Source organism: Salvelinus alpinus, chromosome 6 (assembly GCF_045679555.1).
Source record: "Salvelinus alpinus chromosome 6, SLU_Salpinus.1, whole genome shotgun sequence".
Lineage (NCBI taxonomy): Eukaryota > Metazoa > Chordata > Actinopteri > Salmoniformes > Salmonidae > Salvelinus > Salvelinus alpinus.
Window position 1 is genome coordinate 87570211 of NC_092091.1, and position 23082 is coordinate 87593292.

At 42.8% G+C, this 23082-nt stretch overlaps 1 protein-coding gene and 1 pseudogene across 2 annotated transcripts in view; one reads left to right on the forward strand and one right to left on the reverse strand.

Annotated features, from left to right (window-relative positions):
* Positions 1 to 11224, forward strand: part of gtf2e2 (general transcription factor IIE, polypeptide 2, beta) — a 28004-nt gene extending 16780 nt beyond the window's left edge. For both annotated transcript variants that reach the window (XM_071408256.1, XM_071408255.1), the window contains exons 3-8: positions 4729 to 4820; positions 6156 to 6263; positions 7063 to 7245; positions 7320 to 7413; positions 8437 to 8552; positions 9615 to 11224. In XM_071408256.1, the coding sequence (XP_071264357.1) occupies positions 4729 to 4820; positions 6156 to 6263; positions 7063 to 7245; positions 7320 to 7413; positions 8437 to 8552; positions 9615 to 9731 (710 nt within the window). In that variant the 3' untranslated portion in view covers positions 9732 to 11224. The remainder of the gene's footprint in view (positions 1 to 4728; positions 4821 to 6155; positions 6264 to 7062; positions 7246 to 7319; positions 7414 to 8436; positions 8553 to 9614) is intronic.
* A 560-nt stretch (positions 11225 to 11784) lies between these two features.
* Positions 11785 to 16394, reverse strand: LOC139579532 (dynactin subunit 6-like; annotated as a pseudogene).
* Positions 16395 to 23082: the final 6688 nt, after the last annotated feature.

Sequence of the window (23082 nt, forward strand, 5' to 3'; positions counted from 1 at the left end):
GCCCTTATACCCCCTAGCTAGTGCCCTTATACCCCCTAGCTAGTGCCCTTATACCCCCTAGCTAGTGCCCTTATACCCCCTAGCTAGTGCCCTTATACCCCCTAGCTAGTGCCCTTATACCCCCTAGCTAGTGCCCTTATACCCCCTAGCTAGTGCCCTTATACCCCCTAGCTAGTGCCCTTATACCCCCTAGCTAGTGCCCTTATACCCCCTAGCTAGTGCCCTTATACCCCCTAGCTAGTGCCCTTATACCCCCTAGCTAGTGCCCTTATACCCCCTAGCTAGTGCCCTTATACCCCCTAGCTAGTGCCCTTATACCCCCTAGCTAGTGCCCTTATACCCCCTAGCTAGTGCCCTTATGCCCCCTAGCTAGTGCCCTTATACCCCCTAGCTAGTGCCCTTATACCCCCTAGCTAGTGCCCTTATACCCCCTAGCTAGTGCCCTTATACCCCCTAGCTAGTGCCCTTATACCCCCTAGCTAGTGCCCTTATACCCCCTAGCTAGTGCCCTTATACCCCCTAGCTAGTGCCCTTATACCCCCTAGCTAGTGCCCTTATACCCCCTAGCTAGTGCCCTTATGCCCCCTAGCTAGTGCCCTTATGCCCCCTAGCTAGTGCCCTTATGCCCCCTAGCTAGTGCCCTTATACCCCCTAGCTAGTGCCCTTATGCCCCCTAGCTAGTGCCCTTATGCCCCCTAGCTAGTGCCCTTATACCCCCTATCTAGTGCCCTTATACCCCCTAGCTAGTGCCCTTATACCCCCTAGCTAGTGCCCTTATACCCCCTAGCTAGTGCCCTTATACCCCCTAGCTAGTGCCCTTATACCCCCTAGCTAGTGCCCTTATACCCCCTAGCTAGTGCCCTTATACCCCCTAGCTAGTGCCCTTATACCCCCTAGCTAGTGCCCTTATGCCCCCTAGCTAGTGCCCTTATGCCCCCTAGCTAGTGCCCTTATACCCCCTAGCTAGTGCCCTTATACCCCCTAGCTAGTGCCCTTATACCCCCTAGCTAGTGCCCTTATGCCCCCTAGCTAGTGCCCTTATGCCCCCTAGCTAGTGCCCTTATACCCCCTAGCTAGTGCCCTTATACCCCCTAGCTAGTGCCCTTATACCCCCTAGCTAGTGCCCTTATGCCCCCTAGCTAGTGCCCTTATGCCCCCTAGCTAGTGCCCTTATGCCCCCTAGCTAGTGCCCTTATGCCCCCTAGCTAGTGCCCTTATACCCCCTAGCTAGTGCCCTTATACCCCCTAGCTAGTGCCCTTATGCCCCCTAGCTAGTGCCCTTATGCCCCCTAGCTAGTGCCCTTATGCCCCCTAGCTAGTGCCCTTATACCCCCTAGCTAGTGCCCTTATACCCCCTAGCTAGTGCCCTTATACCCCCTAGCTAGTGCCCTTATACCCCCTAGCTAGTGCCCTTATACCCCCTAGCTAGTGCCCTTATACCCCCTAGCTAGTGCCCTTATACCCCCTAGCTAGTGCCCTTATACCCCCTAGCTAGTGCCCTTATACCCCCTAGCTAGTGCCCTTATACCCCCTAGCTAGTGCCCTTATACCCCCTAGCTAGTGCCCTTATACCCCCTAGCTAGTGCCCTTATACCCCCTAGCTAGTGCCCTTATACCCCCTAGCTAGTGCCCTTATACCCCCTAGCTAGTGCCCTTATACCCCCTAGCTAGTGCCCTTATACCCCCTAGCTAGTGCCCTTATACCCCCTAGCTAGTGCCCTTATACCCCCTAGCTAGTGCCCTTATACCCCCTAGCTAGTGCCCTTATACCCCCTAGCTAGTGCCCTTATACCCCCTAGCTAGTGCCCTTATACCCCCTAGCTAGTGCCCTTATACCCCCTAGCTAGTGCCCTTATACCCCCTAGCTAGTGCCCTTATACCCCCTAGCTAGTGCCCTTATACCCCCTAGCTAGTGCCCTTATACCCCCTAGCTAGTGCCCTTATACCCCCTAGCTAGTGCCCTTATACCCCCTAGCTAGTGCCCTTATACCCCCTAGCTAGTGCCCTTATACCCCCTAGCTAGTGCCCTTATACCCCCTAGCTAGTGCCCTTATACCCCCTAGCTAGTGCCCTTATACCCCCTAGCTAGTGCCCTTATAACCATATCAGACACAGGGGGAATGGCACTTCCTAGTGCTTCTACTACAGCTTTGAATTCTTTTAATACTTCCACAAAAACATAATCACAACATTATTGAATTAGTACAATGTGATATTCACAGAACCTATATGAGTCTATTAAATAACTGCTGTTCACAGGACCTATATGAGTATATTGAATAACTGCTGTTCACAGGACCTATGAGTCTATTAAATAACTGCTGTTCACAGGACCTATGAGTCTATTAAATAACTGCTGTTCACAGGACCTATATGAGTCTATTAAATAACTGCTGTTCACAGGACCTATATGAGTCTATTAAATAACTGCTGTTCACAGGACCTATATGAGTCTATTAAATAACTGCTGTTCACAGAACCTATATGAGTCTATTGAATAACTGCTGTTCACAGAACCTATATGAGTCTATTGAATAACTGCTGTTCACAGGACCTATATGAGTCTATTAAATAACTGCTGTTCACAGGACCTATATGAGTCTATTGAATAACTGCTGTTCACAGAACCTATATGAGTCTATTGAATAACTGCTGTTCACAGGACCTATATGAGTCTATTGAATAACTGCTGTTCACAGAACCTATATGAGTCTATTGAATAACTGCTGTTCACAGAACCTATATGAGTCTATTAAATAACTGCTGTTCACAGGACCTATATGAGTATATTGAATAACTGCTGTTCACAGGACCTATATGAGTCTATTAAATAACTGCTGTTCACAGGACCTATATGAGTCTATTAAATAACTGCTGTTCACAGGACCTATATGAGTCTATTAAATAACTGCTGTTCACAGGACCTATATGAGTCTATTAAATAACTGCTGTTCACAGAACCTATATGAGTCTATTGAATAACTGCTGTTCACAGAACCTATATGAGTCTATTAAATAACTGCTGTTCACAGGACCTATATGAGTCTATTGAATAACTGCTGTTCACAGAACCTATATGAGTCTATTGAATAACTGCTGTTCACAGGACCTATATGAGTCTATTGAATAACTGCTGTTCACAGGACCTATATGAGTCTATTGAATAACTGCTGTTCACAGGACCTATATGAGTCTATTAAATAACTGCTGTTCACAGGACCTATATGAGTCTATTGAATAACTGCTGTTCACAGGACCTATATGAGTCTATTAAATAACTGCTGTTCACAGGATCTTTATGAGTCTATTGAATAACTGCTGTTCACAGGACCTATATGAGTCTATTGAATAACTGCTGTTCACAGGACCTATATGAGTCTATTGAATAACTGCTGTTCACAGGACCTATATGAATCTATTGAATAACTGCTGTTCACAGGACCTATATGAGTCTATTGAATAACTGCTGTTCACAGGACCTATATGAATCTATTGAATAACTGCTGTTCACAGGACCTATATGAATCTATTAAATAACTGCTGTTCACAGGACCTATATGAGTCTATTGAATAACTGCTGTTCACAGGACCTATATGAGTCTATTGAATAACTGCTGTTCACAGAACCTATATGAGTCTATTAAATAACTGCTGTTCACAGGATCTTTATGAGTCTATTGAATAACTGCTGTTCACAGGACCTATATGAGTCTATTGAATAACTGCTGTTCACAGGACCTATATGAGTCTATTGAATAACTGCTGTTCACAGGACCTATATGAATCTATTGAATAACTGCTGTTCACAGGACCTATATGAGTCTATTGAATAACTGCTGTTCACAGAACCTATATGAGTCTATTGAATAACTGCTGTTCACAGGACCTATATGAGTCTATTAAATAACTGCTGTTCACAGGACCTATATGAGTCTATTGAATAACTGCTGTTCACAGAACCTATATGAGTCTATTGAATAACTGCTGTTCACAGAACCTATATGAGTCTATTGAATAACTGCTGTTCACAGAACCTATATGAGTCTATTAAATAACTGCTGTTCACAGGACCTATATGAGTCTATTGAATAACTGCTGTTCACAGGACCTATATGAGTCTATTGAATAACTGCTGTTCACAGGACCTATATGAGTCTATTAAATAACTGCTGTTCACAGAACCTATATGAGTCTATTGAATAACTGCTGTTCACAGAACCTATATGAGTCTATTGAATAACTGCTGTTCACAGGACCTGTATGTATAGATTCTGATCCTGGTCTTTATCTGAGCTGGACAACATGTATAGATTCTGATCCTGGTCTTTATCTGAGCTGGACAACATGTATAGATTCTGATCCTGGTCTTTATCTGAGCTGGACAACATGTCTAGATTCTGATCCTGGTCTTTATCTGAGCTGGACAACATGTCTAGATTCTGATCCTGGTCTTTATCTGAGCTGGACAACATGTATAGATTCTGATCCTGGTCTTTATCTGAGCTGGACAACATGTCTAGATTCTGATCCTGGTCTTTATCTGAGCTGGACAACATGTCTAGATTCTGATCCTGGTCTTTATTTGAGCAGGACAACATGTGTAGATTCTGATCCTGGTCTTTATCTGAGCTGGACAACATGTCTAGATTCTGATCCTGGTCTTTATCTGAGCTGGTAATTATGATATCTGATATGTGACCAGTTTTCTCTCTCTCTCTTCCTCTCCAGACACCAGTAATGGTAACTTTAACCTGAAGGCTCTGACAGGCAGCTCTGGCTACAAGTTTGGTTGCCTGGCTAAGATAGTCAACTACATGAAGGTAAGGTGGACACACACACACACACACACACACACACACAATACGTGGGTGATGCTGTTTCCATGACGTTTGAGTCATTTTAGCAGATGCTCTTGTCCAGAGTGACTAACAGTAGTGCGTGCGTTCATTTTGCGTACCGGTGGAACCCACAAGCCTGGTGTTGCTGGTGTCATGCTCTACCAACTGAGCTACACAGGACCACACATGGTACAGTTATAGTTACAGTTAAATCACCACTGTAGTAATGACATGTTATCAGAGAGGTTGTTCACCTTTAACCCTTCTGAACCCTCCATCTGTGTCCTGATTGGTGAGCTTCGTCCTTCAACAGTCTGAGCTGTCATCTCAATTAAACCACTCCCCTTTAACCCCTCTGAACCCTCCATCTGTGTCCTGATTGGTGAGCTCCCTCCTTCAACAGTCTGAGCTGTCATCTCAATTAAACCACTCCCCTTTAACCCCTCTGAACCCTCCATCTGTGTCCTGATTGGTGAGCTTCCTCCTTCAACAGTCTGAGCTGTCATCTCAATTAAACCACTCCCCTTTAACCCCTCTGAACCCTCCATCTGTGTCCTGATTGGGTTTATTGTGATGTTAGTTCCTCCCTCTTCTGTTTGGTTCTCCACTCTTTCTTTTGGAAGTAAACAACAGACTTTTGTTGGTCAACATGTTTATGGTTGAGCTCTGGTACAGTAACTCTGACAGCCTGGGTGGTTTTTCACACCAGACTTTGACTCATAACAATCTGCATAATGTTCACAGATTGTGTTTGTGTGTGTGCCAGTGTGTGTGTGTGTGTGCCAGTGTGTGTGTGTGTGTATGCCTGTGTGTGTGTGTGTGTGTGTGTGTATGCCTGTGTGTGTGTGTGTGTGTATGCCTGTGTGTGTGTGTGTGCGCTCTATGCCTTTTCCCAGTACTGAAGCGACCGTGTCTTGACACAGTCGATTCAGACAAGCTGCCATCACACAGATGACTTCTTTGAACCAATGTATCACCTGACCAACCAATCACGTCCTGGATTCTGAGTTCCGTCCTTCTTTGTCCGGTTACTCAGCCTACTACACTGAATTGAAGGGTTTTAGAAACTGTCCACCTGGCTATTAGACCACACTAGCCGGAGGGACGTTCAGGTCCTAAATGCCATACTTGAAAAGTCTACTTTTTTACTGCCGGTCTAGTTTGTCATATTTTCAAGCCCAAACTGAAAGCCTTGGCTAGCAGGTTAGCTTCATTTCCAGCCCTGAGTCTCTCACAATTGATCATGTGTTTCTCTATGTTCCTTCCTGTTCTTCTATGTTCCTTCCTGTTCCTCTATGTTCCTTCCTGTTCCTCCAGACCAGACACCAGCGTGGTGATACTCACCACTTGACTGTGGAGGAGATTCTAGATGAGACCAAACTGCTGGACATCGGCATGAAGCAGAAACAATGGCTGATGACTGAGGTGTGTGTTGGGGGTTATCAGAGTTATCATGAAGCAGAAACAATGGCTGATGACTGAGGTGTGTGTTGGGGGTATCAGGGTTATCATGAAGCAGAAACAATGGCTGATGACTGAGGTGTGTGTTGAGGTTATCAGAGTTATCATGAAGCAGAAACAATGGCTGATGACTGAGGTGTGTGTTGGGGTTATCGGGAGGTGCGAGTGGGAAACAGAATGTTTTGTTGCTTGACCTTTCACCTTTTCAATAGATGACGCCAAATCTGTTTTTGACAATTACAAACTTATCAATGTGAATAATGTAGATCGTTGGACAATATTATCAAGGTTAAGCTAGCTAGCTTTATTATTAGCAACATTTAGCTAGCTGAAATCCTATTGGTTGAAGAATTGGTTCGATTTCAAAAGCATGTGAACAGTAACGTTTGAGTTCCCACCTCCCACAAGCACCTGCTTGTGTGTGTGTGTGTGTGTGTGTGTGTGTGAGAGAGAGTATGACATGTATGAGAATCAACAACGTGTTAAATGATCATGATTATTGATAATGGTTATTGATATGGATCAATTGTGAAATCTTTAAAACCACCTCCCCTTCCCCCTCATTATTCTGATCATATAACATTGTTTCTAAAAAATATAATATCTTCCACCTCTCTCTCTCTTCTTGCTCTCTCCCTCTCTCTTTTATTTACCTCCGTCCCACCGTCCTCTTCCTCGGGCCAAACAGACAAGTGTTTTGAGACCCATGTAAATAGAGTTGAAATAAATGTGCCTTGACTAAGTCTCTGTCCCGTCCCTCCAGGCGCTGGCCAGTAACCCTAAGATAGAGGTGAGGGATGGGAAATATGCCTTCAAGCCCAAATATCACCTGAAGGACAAGAAAGCCCTGCTCAGACTGTTGGATAAACATGACCAGCTGGGACTGGGAGGATTACTGCTAGATGATGTGGAGGAGGGACTACCTAACTCTGCCAAGGCACTAAAGGTGTGTGTGTGTGTGTGTGAGAGAGAGAGAGTATTATTGAGTCACACATATTACCGGCCTCTGTTCCACCCCAGGTTTTGGGAGACCAGATCATCTTTGTGACAAGACCAGACAAGAAGAAGATTCTGTTCTATAACGATAAACACTGCCAGTTTACAGTTGACGAAGGTGAGAGCGTTGGTGTAGTTTCTCTAACTTAATAATATTTTTTTGGGCCCTAGTGGTAGATGAGTGGGAGCATTGGTATGGTCTCTTTTGCTTAGTTCTCTGTGGGAGGTGAGAATATAATGTTAATTAGAACTAGAGCGTTGGTATGGTCTCTCCCTTAATTTAGTTTGCGGTTGTTGAAGATGAGAGCATCTGTATAGTTTCTCCCCATTAAATCTGTTGGCAAGCTGAGCATTGGTAGGGTTTCTCTCCTGTCGTCCAATGCAGAATGTCCAATGCAGAATGTGAAAGTGTTGGTACAATTTCTCCCTTAATTATCAGTTTGCAGTAGATTCAGATAAGAGTGTTTTATAAGGTCTCTCTTCCTTATTTCAGTTAAAGGAGCTTTATTGACAGGAAATACATTCTGTAAATATTGCCAAAGGTTAAATTTTATTTTATTTTATAAGTCTAAAGAAGTAACGTCTAAAGTAAAACTGCATAAAGTCACTTGGTTCTCTGTAGAAAGTGTGAGCACCGGTACGGTTTCTCTCCCTTTGCTTGGTCTGGTTTCTCTTTTATGTAATGACCTCAATGGCTCCACCCAGTGGTCAGATCCTGCAGGTGTATATATTTAAAAAAGAAAAATGTATTATGACATTTTGAAATGTAGAGCTTTCAGTTTGTTCATACCAGGATTCATTCAGTCAATACAGGATATTAACTGAGTTTAATTTGTTTGTTTACTTGTACGTTTTGATTTGTTTACGCGTATGTATTGTGTACTGCAATTCAGCTTTTATCTGCCAAGTACGACCTATTTGTAAAAATTTGATAAACTACTACTGCTATCGTCCTACCTGAGCTAATGGTATCCTGCCTGTGTTTCCTGGCCTGTTTTCCTACCTGAGCTAATGGTATCCTGTCTGTGTTTCCTGGCCTATCGTCCTACCTGAGCTAATGGTATCCTGTCTGTGTTTCCTGGCCTATCGTCCTACCTGAGCTAATGGTATCCTGTCTGTGTTTCCTGGCCTATCGTCCCAGAGTTCACCAAGCTGTGGCGGAGTATCCCAGTGGACTCTATGGATGAAGAGAAGATAGAGGACTATCTCAAGAGACAGGGCATCTCCTCCATGCAGGAGACTGGACCCAAGAAAGTTGTGAGTTTCTCTCTCTCCACCTCTTTTTTTTTTCTCTCACTTTTTCTTTCCATCTCTATTTCTGTCTCACAGGCCTGGGTAATTCCAGTCCTCGGGGGGCCTGATTGGTGTTACACTTTTGCCCCGGCCCCAGCTAACGCACCTGACTCCAGTAATCAACTAATCCTGATCTTCAGTTTAGAATGCAGTTAGTTGAAATCAGCTGAGTTCTGCTAGGGAATGGGGGGGGAAAGGTGTGACACCAATCAAGCCCCCCGAGGAATGGAATTGCCCCGGCCTGCCGGTCTGTCACATAGCTGGGACAATAAACCCAAAATGATCTCGACACCCAAACAGAACAGAGAGAGGACGTTTGACATGTGGATAATAATGATAAGGATCCTTTACTAGAGGAATGTGACGTTTGACATGTGGATAATAATGATAAGGATCCTTTACTAGAGAAATGTGATGTTTGACATGTGGATAATAAGGATCCTTTACTAGAGGAATGTGACGTTTGACATGTGGATAATAAGGATCCTGTACTAGAGGAATGTGACGTTTGACATGTGGATAATAATGATAAGGATCCTTTACTAGAGGAATGTGACGTTCGACATGTGGATAGTAATGATAAGGATCCTTTACTAGAGGAATGTGACGTTTGACATGAAATAAGTTGTCTGATATACTGATATGGGCTATTTGTTAACGAGACAGTTGGTCGCTACAACGTTCAAACTAGAAGTAGTAGGTTGAAGGGTCATATAAAAAGTAACCGAGGGACACATTCATGTTATAAACTTGTTCTATTTATCGACATTGTGATAATTCAGTCAATTTATGGTGATGCGGATTTATGTCCACATCTCCTAGCTCTATCACTCTCTCCATCTATCACTCTCTCCATCTATCTCTCTCTCCATCTATCACTCTCTCCATCTATCACTCTCTCCATCTATCACTCTCTCCATCTATCACTCTCTCTCCATCTTTCCAAATTTCTCATAACTTATCTGTGATTGGTTGTTTCTACAATGAACCGGTCTGTGATTGGCTGTTTTGGTTGTGTTGCTACAGTTACCAATCAAGAGGAAGAAGCCAGGTGGACAGAAGAAGAGACGCTTCAAGACTCACAACGACCATCTGGCTGGAGTACTGGAGGACTACTCAGAGGGCGTACCCGCTAAGAAGTGATGTCACTTCCTGGTTATACCCCTCCCACTTCCTCTTCCCTGGCCCAGTGAGAGAGGGGTGACCTGGGAGTTGTTGTTTTTGTAGTTTGTTTTGGCCGGAAATAAACTTTTTTTTATTTGTCTCACCAAAACTACAATGAAGATGAGAAGAGACAATGGCGGTGTCTCAAAAGTGTGAACTTGCTTCCTTTTTCTTGTGTCCTTTCCTCCCCGATGATAAAGGAGAGGAGATGAGGAAAGGAAGCCATTTTAGAACATTGAGACACAAGATGGCTGACTGATAGACTGAAGTGAAGTCCTTGCCAAACACACCGACCTAAAGAGGCGCTCCCTGTCCTTTTTGAGAATACTGTACCAGTTTGGTTCTAAGCAGGAATACTAAAGGAGAAAGGCTTTAGGGAAGCAAAAATTCCGGTTAAATTTCCCAGAAATCCCAGGTTTTCCAGTAATCCCAGTTGGAATATTCCTGTAATGACAAATTCCCTGGAATCTGGTAATACTCCAATGGGGATGTCTGGAAAACCATAGGGGATTCTGGGAAGGTTCCAACCTTAGAAGGGGTTGTATGTGTAAATGTCTGGCACACGATGGACACTGCGCGTGTGATATTGGAGAGAGAGAATGTGTTTGAAAGTGTTTATTTTTATTTTTAATAATAGCAGTCGTATCATCTGTTGTGGTTGTTCCTTATATTCATTTACAACAGTGGTCACCAATGGCAACCCTGGAGAAATACAGCTTGTGCAGGGTTTTGCTCCAGACCTGCACAAACACTCCTGATTTTAGCTAAACAACTCGTAGAATCTACAATGTTTACTCAGACAAACACTAGCCTGGTTCCTGGTCTTTGTGCTGTCATTCCAAACAGCATGACAAGGAGTCATAGCAGAGTTGAAACCAGGCTAGACAAACACCCCACTCCCATAGAAACCATTCAGCCCCGGCAAACTTACAGTATATACTACACAGCTAATAAACTGTTCATCAGTATATACTACACAGCTAATAAACTGTTCATCAGTATATACTACACAGCTAATAAACTGTTCATCAGTATATACTACTCAACTAATAAACTGTTCATCAGTATATACTACACAGCTAATAAACTGTTCATCAGTATATACTACTCAGCTAATAAACTGTTCATCAGTATATACTACACAACTAATAAACTGTTCATCAGTATATACTACACAGCTAATAAACTGTTCATCAGTATATACTACTCAACTAATAAACTGTTTATCAGTATATACTACACAGCTAATAAACTGTTCATCAGTATATACTACTCAGCTAATAAAGTGTTCATCAAGACTTTGATTGGGTGAATCTGTTGTGTTAGTGCAGGGCTAGAACCAAAGCCTACACACCCTGTATCTCCACTTCCTGGTTGGTTGGTGACCGCTGGGTCTCGGAGCATGTTACACACAGTACCTTTTCCTGAGGCCTTTCCTCTGACGGACACACAATAAAGTCATAGAAAACACACTGTACTGTTTCTTCTTGACAACATAAGGCCTGGATTCAATCTGATTGGAGGTGGATGGGGGGGGGGGGGGGGGTTAAACCGGGTTGGAGGGGAGGGGGGGGGGGGGGGTGTTAAACCGGGTTGGAGGTGGATGGGGGGGGGTTAAACCGGGTTGGATGGGGGGGGGGTTAAGGATGGTGGCCCAGCCCTGCTGGTGCAGTGGACTAAAGACTGAGCGATGACACTCAACTGCTTTCCTCCTTCTACACCCAGGTGGTGAGTGCCTGGCAGATATCTCAGCTTTGATGTCGGCCCACCACCTCGAGCTCAACCGTGACAAGACAGTTAAACAGACTGGCTGAACCAAAACAGATTGGATTGGATCGAGTCCTCTCATCGCCTCCTCAAAACCCATTGGACGAGAAGGTTAGAACAGGGAGGGACCCTAAAATCCATGTAGGGAAGTGAACAAGTGCACACTTTGGGAGAAAAGGGGAGATTAAAGGGACACACCCAGTGAGTATTTCTAGTCAGAGTACAGCAACACTGTCCTACAGTCTCCAAACAGCAAACTAAAACATTTAAATAAGTCCCCTTTTTAATTACAATTGGATATAAAGCATTTTGTTGGTAAACAGTCAGACACAAAACATAGAGCACTTCTACTATAAAGGGGCAGTTTCCCAGTCACAGGTCACAGGTCACAGGTCATAATCATGGACTAAAACGCTTTTTAAATCCATCTGGGTCTGGGAAACAGGACCTTGGTGAGACGAGGAGAACACTGACATTCTTCAGCTTCCTGTTAAAGTAGTAGCAGTACATGTTTTGAGGGGTGAGAGATTCCTTCATTCGCCGTCTGCCAGAGAGGTACATGTTTGGCCCGGCGGGGCTGCGAGCTGGTGGTTAGTTTCTGGCCGGCGTGACAGCGGCGGTGGTTTTGACAGTCTTCTTCATGTGGTGGTAGTTGGGGAGGATCTTCATCAGGAAGTCCAGCTGAAGAGTCTGAGGCTGCAGAACACATGAACACAAAGACATGTTGTTCACTGCTAACGAGAAAACAGAGGATGGACTGGAGTGGAGAAAGACAAAGCTACATGGACTGTATGTCTTATACACACAGACCTGTACAACACTAATCTGTGTGTGTGTGTGTGTGTGTGTGTGTGTGTGTGTGTGTGTGTGTGTGTGTGTGTGTGTGTGTGTGTGTGTGTGTGTGTGTGTGTGTGTGTGTGTGTGTGTACCTGTGGTCGCTCTGTCTGCACACGTCTCTGACACCCCGAGCCGAAGATGACAGTGTTTTCAGGTATGACCTCACAGGTGTTGACCTGGCAACAGGCGCCGATGATGCAACCAGAAGTTAGAATCATGTTCCTGCCCAGGTCAGCTGGAGAGGAGGAGGGAGGAGGGCATTGAACAGATATGTGAGAACACAGTTCAGATGATGGAAGGGTTCTCACCATAAGTGATTTAAAAACCAATCAACACAGACACCCTCAGTCACATAGAACATTGGGACGAAGACAGTCATATAGAACATTGGGACGAAGACAGTCATATAGAACATTGGGACAAAGACAGTCATATAGAACATTGGGACGAAGACAGTCATATAGAACATTGGGACGAAGACAGTCATATAGAACATTGGGACGAAGACAGTCATATAGAACATTGGGACGAAGACAGTCATATAGAACATTGGGACGAAGACAGTCATATAGAACATTGGGACGAAGACAGTCATATAGAACATTGGGACGAAGACAGTCATATAGAACATTGGGAAGAAGACAGTCTTATAGAACACTGGGAAGAAGACAGTCTTATAGAACATTGGGATGAAGACAGTCTTATAGAACATTGGGATGAAGACAGTCATATAGAACATTGGGATGAAGACAGTCATATAGAACATTGGGATGAAGACAGTCATATAGAACATTGGGATGAAGACAGTCATATAGAACATTGGGATGAAGACAGTCATATAGAACATTGGGATGAAGACAGTCATATAGAACATTGGGAAGAAGACAGTCATATAGAACATTGGGACGAAGACAGTCATAGAGAACATTGGGAAGAAGACAGTCATAGAGAACATTGGGACGAAGACAGTCATATAGAACATTGGGAAGAAGACATTCATATAGAACATTGGGACGAAGACAGTCATATAGAACATTGGGACGAAGACAGTCTTATAGAACATTGGGACGAAGACAGTCATATAGAACATTGGGACGAAGACAGTCATATAGAACATTGGGACGAAGACAGTCATATAGAACATTGGGAAGAAGACAGTCATATAGAACATTGGGACGAAGACAGTCATATAGAACATTGGGATGAAGACAGTCATATAGAACATTGGGACGAAGACAGTCATATAGAACATTGGGACGAAGACAGTCATATAGAACATTGGGATGAAGACAGTCATAGAGAACATTGGGACGAAGACAGTCATATAGAACATTGGGACGAAGACAGTCATATAGAACATTGGGAAGAAGACAGTCATTTAGGACATTGGGACGAAGACAGTCATAGAGAACATTGGGACGAAGACAGTCATATAGAACATTGGGAAGAAGACAGTCATATAGAACATTGGGACGAAGACAGTCATAGAGAACATTGGGACGAAGACAGTCATATAGAACATTGGGAAGAAGACAGTCATTACTGAATTTGTGGCATTTTAACCTTTCTTACCTTTGGATTCTATGACATTGTTGTCCCCAATTTTCAAAGCTTGAGACACTGCAAGTATCATTGGTTAAGGATAGTTTCATACTTTACCAACAAAAGGACTTTCAGAGCAGCAATATACACACATACAGATATGTCATATTACAGAGGTCAAATGTCCAAATAGCTGTACCCTAAACGTCAGTCATTGGCTGTCCTACACCTCTATATGCTGTACCTTATAGGTCAGTGGCTGTACCCTATAGGCCAGTGGCTGTACCCTATAGGCCAGTGGCTGTACCCTATAAGTCAGTGGCTGTACCCTATAGGTCAGTGGCTGTACCCTATAGGTCAGTGGCTGTACCCTATAGGTCAGTGGCTGTACCCTATAGGTCAGTGGCTGTACCCTATAGGTCAGTGGCTGTACCCTATAGGCCAGTGTACCACACTTCAGTATAAAGGATACTACATCCAACTTCAAACACGTTGTTGATGCCGATGGTCATCGTCTTGGGCTCCACTCCCTCAGAGTCCGGCGCCATGTTCTCTGGATAACTGATCAGAGACAGACAGCCAGCTTCAATCAGACAGCCAGCTTCAATCAGACAGCCAGCTTCAAATCAGACAGCCAGCTTCAAATCAGACAGCCAGCTTCAAATCAGACAGACAGCTTCAAATCAGACAGACAGCTTCAAATCAGACAACCAGCTTCAATCAGACAACCAGCTTCAATCACTACAATGTAGACCATAATATGGCAGAGGAAAAAGAGACCATAATATGGCAGAGGAAAAAGAGACCATAATATGGCAGAGGAAAAAGAGACCATAATATGGCAGAGGAAAAAGAGACCATAATATGGCAGAGGAAAAAGAGACCATAATATGGCAGAGGAAAAGGAGACCATAATATGGCAAAGGAAAAGGAGACCATAATATGGCAAAGGAAAAGGAGACCATAATATGGCAAAGGAAAAGGAGACCATAATATGGCAAAGGAAAAGGAGACCATAATATGGCAGAGGAAAAGGAGACCATAATATGGCAGAGGAAAAGGAGACCATAATATGGCAGAGGAAAAAGAGACCATAATATGGCAGAGGAAAAAGAGACCATAATATGGCAGAGGAAAAGGAGACCATAATATAGCAGAGGAAAAGGAGACCATAATATGGCAGAGGAAAAGGAGACCATAATATGGCAGAGGAAAAAGAGACCATAATATGGCAGAGGAAAAACAGACCATAATATGGCAGAGGAAAAAGAGACCATAATATGGCAGAGGAAAAACAGACCATAATATGACAGAGGAAAAACAGACCATAATATGGCAGAGGAAAAAGAGGTCATAATATGGCAGAGGAAAAAGAGACCATAATATGGCAGAGGAAAAAGAGACCATAATATGGCAGAGGAAAAGGAGACCATAATATGGCAGAGGAAAAACAGACCATAATATGGCAGAGGAAAAAGAGACCATAATATGGCAGAGGAAAAAGAGACCATAATATGGCAGAGGAAGAAGAGAGGTGGGGGAAAGACAGAATAAAAGTATGGAAGGAATAAAGTGTAGGGAGAATGGATGGATGTAACAGGGGAGGGGGAAATAAGGGGGAGGAGGAGAAAGAGGCGTCCATAGAACACAGGAGAGACCTCACCGTTGCACCCTTCCACTTCTATAAGATTCACTATTGTTACGTTCACCTGTTAATTATGAGAGCTTGTTCCTCGATGAGGTTGCCTTCTCCGATGACTATGGGTCCTGCCTCGGCTATGATGCGGGCTTTGGGATGGACCACCGTTCTGGCACCTGGAAGAACCATACACGAACAGTCAAATGTGTAACGCTAGCCTACTACATCAACCATTTTAGCTGGCTGCAAAGTGGATATGTACTCAGTAATCTGAACCGTGTAATAATGTCAAGCTATATGGAGACTAGAGCTACTACGGGACAAACGAATGTTGTTGTTGCTCATTCTTAAATAAATAGTTAGCGAACGTTACCTGGCTCGCTAAGCTAAAGGCTACATTTGACGTCTTCTTACCAATAGTGACGTCCCCTCTGATCTCGCTTTCAACGCACACCACGGCGCCAGCTGCTATTTTAGCACTACAAACAGAAAACCAAGTGTTGGTAATAATCAGCAATATAAAAAGCGTACCATTTACGAATCATCTGTATGTCTACAAGTTAGTTAGCTACGATTTTAGCTATAGCAAGGAGCTAACTTAGCTAGTCACGTTAGCTAGCTGTTTCCTAAAACATATTCACCTTGTTTAACACATTCAAACTATCATAAAACATTATGAAACAGTAACAATGTGTTATTTGATACACAATACTGTACTAAAAACGAATTCAAGTTGGATTCGTAATACCTTTTTTGAGCATTTTGTTTATCCGACATTTTGTTGATCGACTTGAGTTTTTCGACAATCGACTTCGAATCCTTCTCAGCATAAACGACGTCATTGTGCGCTTGCGTGGTACGGAGACAAGATGAGGAAATTAATGCGGGAAATTAATGGGGATTTACTGTCACCTAGCGAATGTTTACAAAACTGCAGCTGACCTCATCTTCTAATATATTTATTCAGAGAAAATGGTTAAAGTATTATTCATTTTTCTCCTTTTTATGCTACTCTCTGTTTATCATATATGCATAGTCACTTTAACTATACGTTCATGTACATACTACCTCAATTGGGCCGACCAACCAGTGCTCCCGTACATTGGCTTACCGGGCTATCTGCATTGTGTCCCACCCACCACCCTCCAACCCCTCTTTTACGCTTCTGCTACTCTCTGTTCATCATATATGCATAGTCACTTTAACCATATCTACATGTACATACTACCTCAATCAGCCTGACTAACTGGTGTCTGTATGTAGCCTCGCTACTTTTATAGCCTCGCTACTGAATATAACCTGTCTTTTTACTGTTGTTGTATTTCTTTACCTACCTATTGTTCTCCTAATACATTTCTTGCACTATTGGTTAGAGCCTGTAAGTAGCATTTCACTGTAAGGTCTACCTACACCTGTTGTATTCAGCGCATGTGACAAATTAACTTTGATTTGATTTGAATCCCAAATCAACCCTAGCCCCTATCCCATAACCTTATCCCCTAGCCCCTATCTCCTAACCTTATTCCCTAGCCCCTATCTCCTAACCTAATTCCCTAGCCCCTATCTCCCAACCTTATTCCATAGCCCCTATCTCCTAACCTGATCCCCTAGCCCCTATCTCCTAACCTGATCCCCTAGCACCTAGCACCTATCTCCTAACCTGATCCCCTAGCCCCTATCTCCTAACCTGATCCCCTAGCTCCTATCTCCTAACCCTATCCCCTAGCCCCTATCTCCTAACCTGATCCCCTAGCCCCTATCTCCTAACCTGATCCCCTAGCCCCTATCTCCTAACCTGATCCCCTAGCCCCTATCTCCTAACCTTATCCCCTCGCCCCTATCTCCTAACCTTATCCCCTAGCCCCTATCTCCTAACCGTATCCCCTAGCCCCTATGTACCTGTGTAGATCTGAAAGTATAAGAAGTGTCAACAACATGTCATCTGATAGATAACCTTCACCTTGTCCTTGACTGATAGAGTTGAATTATATCCTCCACCTTTGTCCTCGACTGATAGTTGAACTCTGACCTCCACCTTTGTCCTTGACTAGTCTCCAATCCCCATTTATCCTGGTCCCAGATCAGTGTTTACTGTAGCCCAGACTTTGGCTGTATTTGTTCATTGTCATGCCGACCGGTGTGTACGCAGAGGACAGAGTTACCTGTCAATCATCAACCCGTCACTGCTGACAGCTCAATGTCACTGTATCTGAAATTAGTAGACACACACACACACACACACACACACACACACACACACACACACACACACACACACACACACACACACACACACACACACACACACACACAGACGACACACACACTTACACTTTTCAATTACCCTCTCCTACCTCTCCCACTTCCTGATCATTTAAAAAAGCATCATCAACAACAAATGAACCAACATTTTCTAGATAGTCAGACCAAACTTCAAAACACAGAGCTTCAAATCACTCAAACGTTCAGATGTCCGCCTAGATCAGAAAGGAAATTAGCATTTTCAAAACACTATAAATTATTAATTATGGGTTGTAGAAGAAGGGAGTACATCAATTATTAAATATGCGCTAACCTAATTTAGAAAGTAGTACATAATATATGAATAATGTACACACACACACACACACACACACACACACACACACACACACACACACACACACACACACACACACACACACACACACACACACACACACACACACACACACACACACACACACACACACAGAGAGAGAGAGATTGTATAACCAGACTCCCCTTTTTAGACGTTGGAGGAAGTGACGTGATGACGAGGTGTGAACAGAACAGACTTCACATGAGTTAACAGACTGGCTGAACCAAAACAGACTTCACATGAGTTAACAGACTGGCTGAACCAAAACAGACTTCACATGAGTTAACAGACTGGCTGAACCAAAACAGACTTCATATGAGTTAAACAGACTGGCTAAACCAAAACAGACTTCACATGAGTTAACAGACTGGCTGAACCAAAACAGACTTCATATGAGTTAACAGTCTGGCTGAACCAAAACAGACTTCATATGAGTTAACAGACTGGCTGAACCAAAACAGACTTCACATGAGTTAACAGACTGGCTGAACCAAAACAGACTTCATATGAGTTAACAGACTGGCTGAACCAAAACAGACTTCACATGAGTTAACAGACTGGCTGAACCAAAACAGACTTCATATGAGTTAACAGTCTGGCTGAACCAAAACAGACTTCATATGAGTTAACAGACTGGCTGAACCAAAACAGACTTCACATGAGTTAACAGACTGGCTAAACCAACACAGACTTCATATGAGTTAAACAGTCTGGCTAAACCAAAACAGACTTCATATGAGTTAACAGACTGGCTGAACCAAAACAGACTTCACATGAGTTAACAGACTGGCTGAACCAAAACAGACTTCATATGAGTTAAACAGACTGGCTAAACCAAAACAGACTTCACATGAGTTAACAGACTGGCTGAACCAAAACAGACTTCACATGAGTTAAACAGACTGGCTAAACCAAAACAGACTTCATATGAGTTAACAGACTGGCTGAACCAAAACAGACTTCATATGAGTTAACAGACTGGCTAAACCTAAACAGACTTCATATGAGTTAAACAGACTGGCTAAACCTAAACAGACTTCATATGAGTTAAACAGACTGGCTAAACCTAAACAGACTTCATATGAGTTAAACAGACTGGCTGAAACAAAACAGACTTCATATGAGTTAACAGACTGGCTAAACCAACACAGACTTCACATGAGTTAACAGACTGGCTGAACCTAAACAGACTTCACATGAGTTAAACAGACTGGCTAAACCTAAACAGACTTCATATGAGTTAACAGACTGGCTGAACCTAAACAGACTTCACATGAGTTAAACAGACTGGCTAAACCTAAACAGACTTCATATGAGTTAACAGACTGGCTGAACCTAAACAGACTTCATATGAGTTAAACAGACTGGCTAAACCTAAACAGACTTCATATGAGTTAACAGACTGGCTAAACCTAAACAGACTTCACATGAGTTAAACAGACTGGCTAAACCTAAACAGACTTCATATGAGTTAACAGACTGGCTAAACTTAAACAGACTTCACATGAGTTAAACAGACTGGCTAAACCAAAACAGACTTCATATGAGTTAACAGACTGGCTAAACTTAAACAGACTTCACATGAGTTAAACAGACTGGCTAAACCTAAACAGACTTCATATGAGTTAACAGACTGGCTAAACCTAAACAGACTTCATATGAGTTAACAGACTGGCTAAACATAAACAGACTTCATATGAGTTAAACAGACTGGCTAAACCTAAACAGACTTCACATGAGTTAAACAGACTGGCTAAACCAAAACAGACTTCATATGAGTTAACAGACTGGCTGAACCAAAACAGACTTCACATGAGTTAAACAGACTGGCTGAACCTAAACAGACTTCATATGAGATAAACAGACTGGCTAAACCTAAACAGACTTCACATGAGTTAACAGACTGGCTAAACCAAAACAGACTTCATATGAGATAAACAGACTGGCTGAACCAAAACAGACTTCATATGAGTTAAACAGACTGGCTAAACCTAAACAGACTTCATATGAGTTAACAGACTGGCTAAACCAAAACAGACTTCATATGAGTTAAACAGACTGGCTGAACCAAAACAGACTTCATATGAGTTAAACAGACTGGCTAAACCAAAACAGACTTCATACGAGTTAACAGACTGGCTAAACCTAAACAGACTTCACATGAGATAAACAGACTGGCTAAACCAAAACAGACTTCACATGAGTTAAACAGACTGGCTAAACCAAAACAGACTTCATATGAGTTAACAGACTGGCTAAACCAAAACAGACTTCACATGAGTTAACAGACTGGCTAAACCAAAACAGACTTCACATGAGTTAAACAGACTGGCTGAACCAAAACAGACTTCATATGAGTTAACAGACTGGCTGAACCAAAACAGACTTCACATGAGTTAACAGACTGGCTAAACCAAAACAGACTTCATATGAGTTAAACAGACTGGCTGAACCTAAACAGACTTCATATGAGTTAAACAGACTGGCTAAACCAAAACAGACTTCACATGAGTTAAACAGACTGGCTAAACCAAAACAGACTTCATATGAGTTAACAGACTGGCTAAACCAAAACAGACTTCACATGAGTTAACAGACTGGCTAAATCAAAACAGACTTTATATGAGTTAAACAGACTGGCTAAACCAAAACAGACTTCACATGAGTTAACAGACTGGCTAAACCAAAACAGACTTCACATGAGTTAACAGACTGGCTAAACCAAAACAGACTTCACATGAGTTAACAGACTGGCTAAACCAAAACAGACTTCATATGAGTTAACAGACTGGCTAAACCTAAACAGACTTCATATGAGTTAAACAGACTGGCTAAACCAAAACAGACTTCACATGAGTTAAACAGACTGGCTAAACCTAAACAGACTTCATATGAGTTAACAGACTGGCTAAACCAAAACAGACTTCATATGAGTTAAACAGACTGGCTGAACCAAAACAGACTTCATATGAGTTAACAGACTGGCTAAACCAAAACAGACTTCACATGAGTTAAACAGACTGGCTGAACCAAAACAGACTTCATATGAGTTAACAGACTGGCTGAACCAAAACAGACTTCACATGAGTTAACAGACTGGCTAAACCAAAACAGACTTCACATGAGTTAACAGACTGGCTAAACCAAAACAGACTTCACATGAGTTAACAGACTGGCTAAACCAAAACAGACTTCATATGAGTTAACAGACTGGCTAAACCTAAACAGACTTCATATGAGTTAAACAGACTGGCTAAACCAAAACAGACTTCACATGAGTTAAACAGACTGGCTAAACCTAAACAGACTTCATATGAGTTAACAGACTGGCTGAACCAAAACAAGATGATGAGAAGTTACAGACAGATGGACAGAAAGACACTCACCCCAAACTCCATAAAAACTAACATACAAACAGGACAATTCCCTTTTACCTTTGAACTCTGACCTCACCTTGTCCTTGACTGATAGTTGAACTCTGACCTCACCTTGTCCTTGACTGATAGTTGAACTCTGACCTCCACCTTGTCCTTGACTGATAGTTGAACTCTGACCTCACCTTGTCCTTGACTGATAGTTGAACTCTGACCTCCACCTTTGTCCTTGACTAGTCTCCAATCCCCATTTATCCTGGTCCCAGATCAGTGTTTACTGTAGCCAGGTCTTTGGCTGTATTCGTTCATTGTCATGCCGACCGGGGTGTGTACGCAGAGGACAGAGTTACCTGTCAATCATCAACCCGTTACTGCTGACAGCTCAATGTCACTGTATCTGAAATTAGTAGACACACACACACCTTAATAAACCCCCTAGAAATAGCATTTGGGACCAACAAAATGTCCCCAGTTGGTCAAATTTTGGTTTGTTTACTATTCTCATGGGGACTTCTAGTCCTCACAAGTATAGTTAAACACGTGCACGCACGCACGCACGCACGCACACACACACACACACACACACACACACACCTTTCCTCTGGCTGCTGCTGAACTCTGAGAACAGGAAGTCCATCATGTCAGAACAACAATCCCCTCTTACACCACTTCCTGTTTAAGATCGAGAGAGACACACAGAGAGAGAGGATCATTGTGTGTGTGTGTGTGTGTGTGTGTGTGTGTGTGTGTGTGTGTGTGTGTGTGTGTGTGTGTGTGTGTGTGTGTGTGTGTGTGTGTGTGTGTGTGTGTGTGTGTGTGTGTGTGTGTCAGAATGAATAGGTGATCCGTATGCATCATTATTGAGTCAGAGGAAACAATGGAGTTGACTGATTAACTCTGGGTAGTTCGGAGCTTCCTGTCTGACATCCAACAGGAGGCCATAACAGCAACACACACACACACACACACACACACACACACACACACACACACACCAAGACTTCACAAGAGAGCTTCCCTATTCATTAACTATTTTAATGTCAAAGTAAGTTGACATTACTCTGCAAAACCAAAACTGAAAAAAGTTTTGGGATTTGACCTCGTACCATTTTATTTCGAACTCTTTCAGTCAGGGAATCTATTTGAACTCTTTCAGTCAGGGAATCTATTTGAACTCTTTCAGTCAGGGAATCTATTTGAACTCTTTCAGTCAGGGAATCTATTTGAACTCTTTCAGTCAGGGAATCTATTTGAACTATTTCAGTCAGGGAATCTATTTGAACTCTTTCAGTCAGGGAATCTATTTGAACTCTTTCAGTCAGGGAATCTATTTGAACTCTTTCAGTCAGGGAATCTATTTGAACTCTTTCAGTCAGGGAATCTATTTGAACTCTTTCAGTCAGGGAATCTATTTGAACTCTTTCAGTCAGGGAATCTATTTGAACTCTTTCAGTCAGGGAATCTATTTGAACTCTTTCAGTCAGGGAATCTATTTGAACTCTTTCAGTCAGGGAATCTATTTGAACTCTTTCAGTCAGGGAATCTATTTGA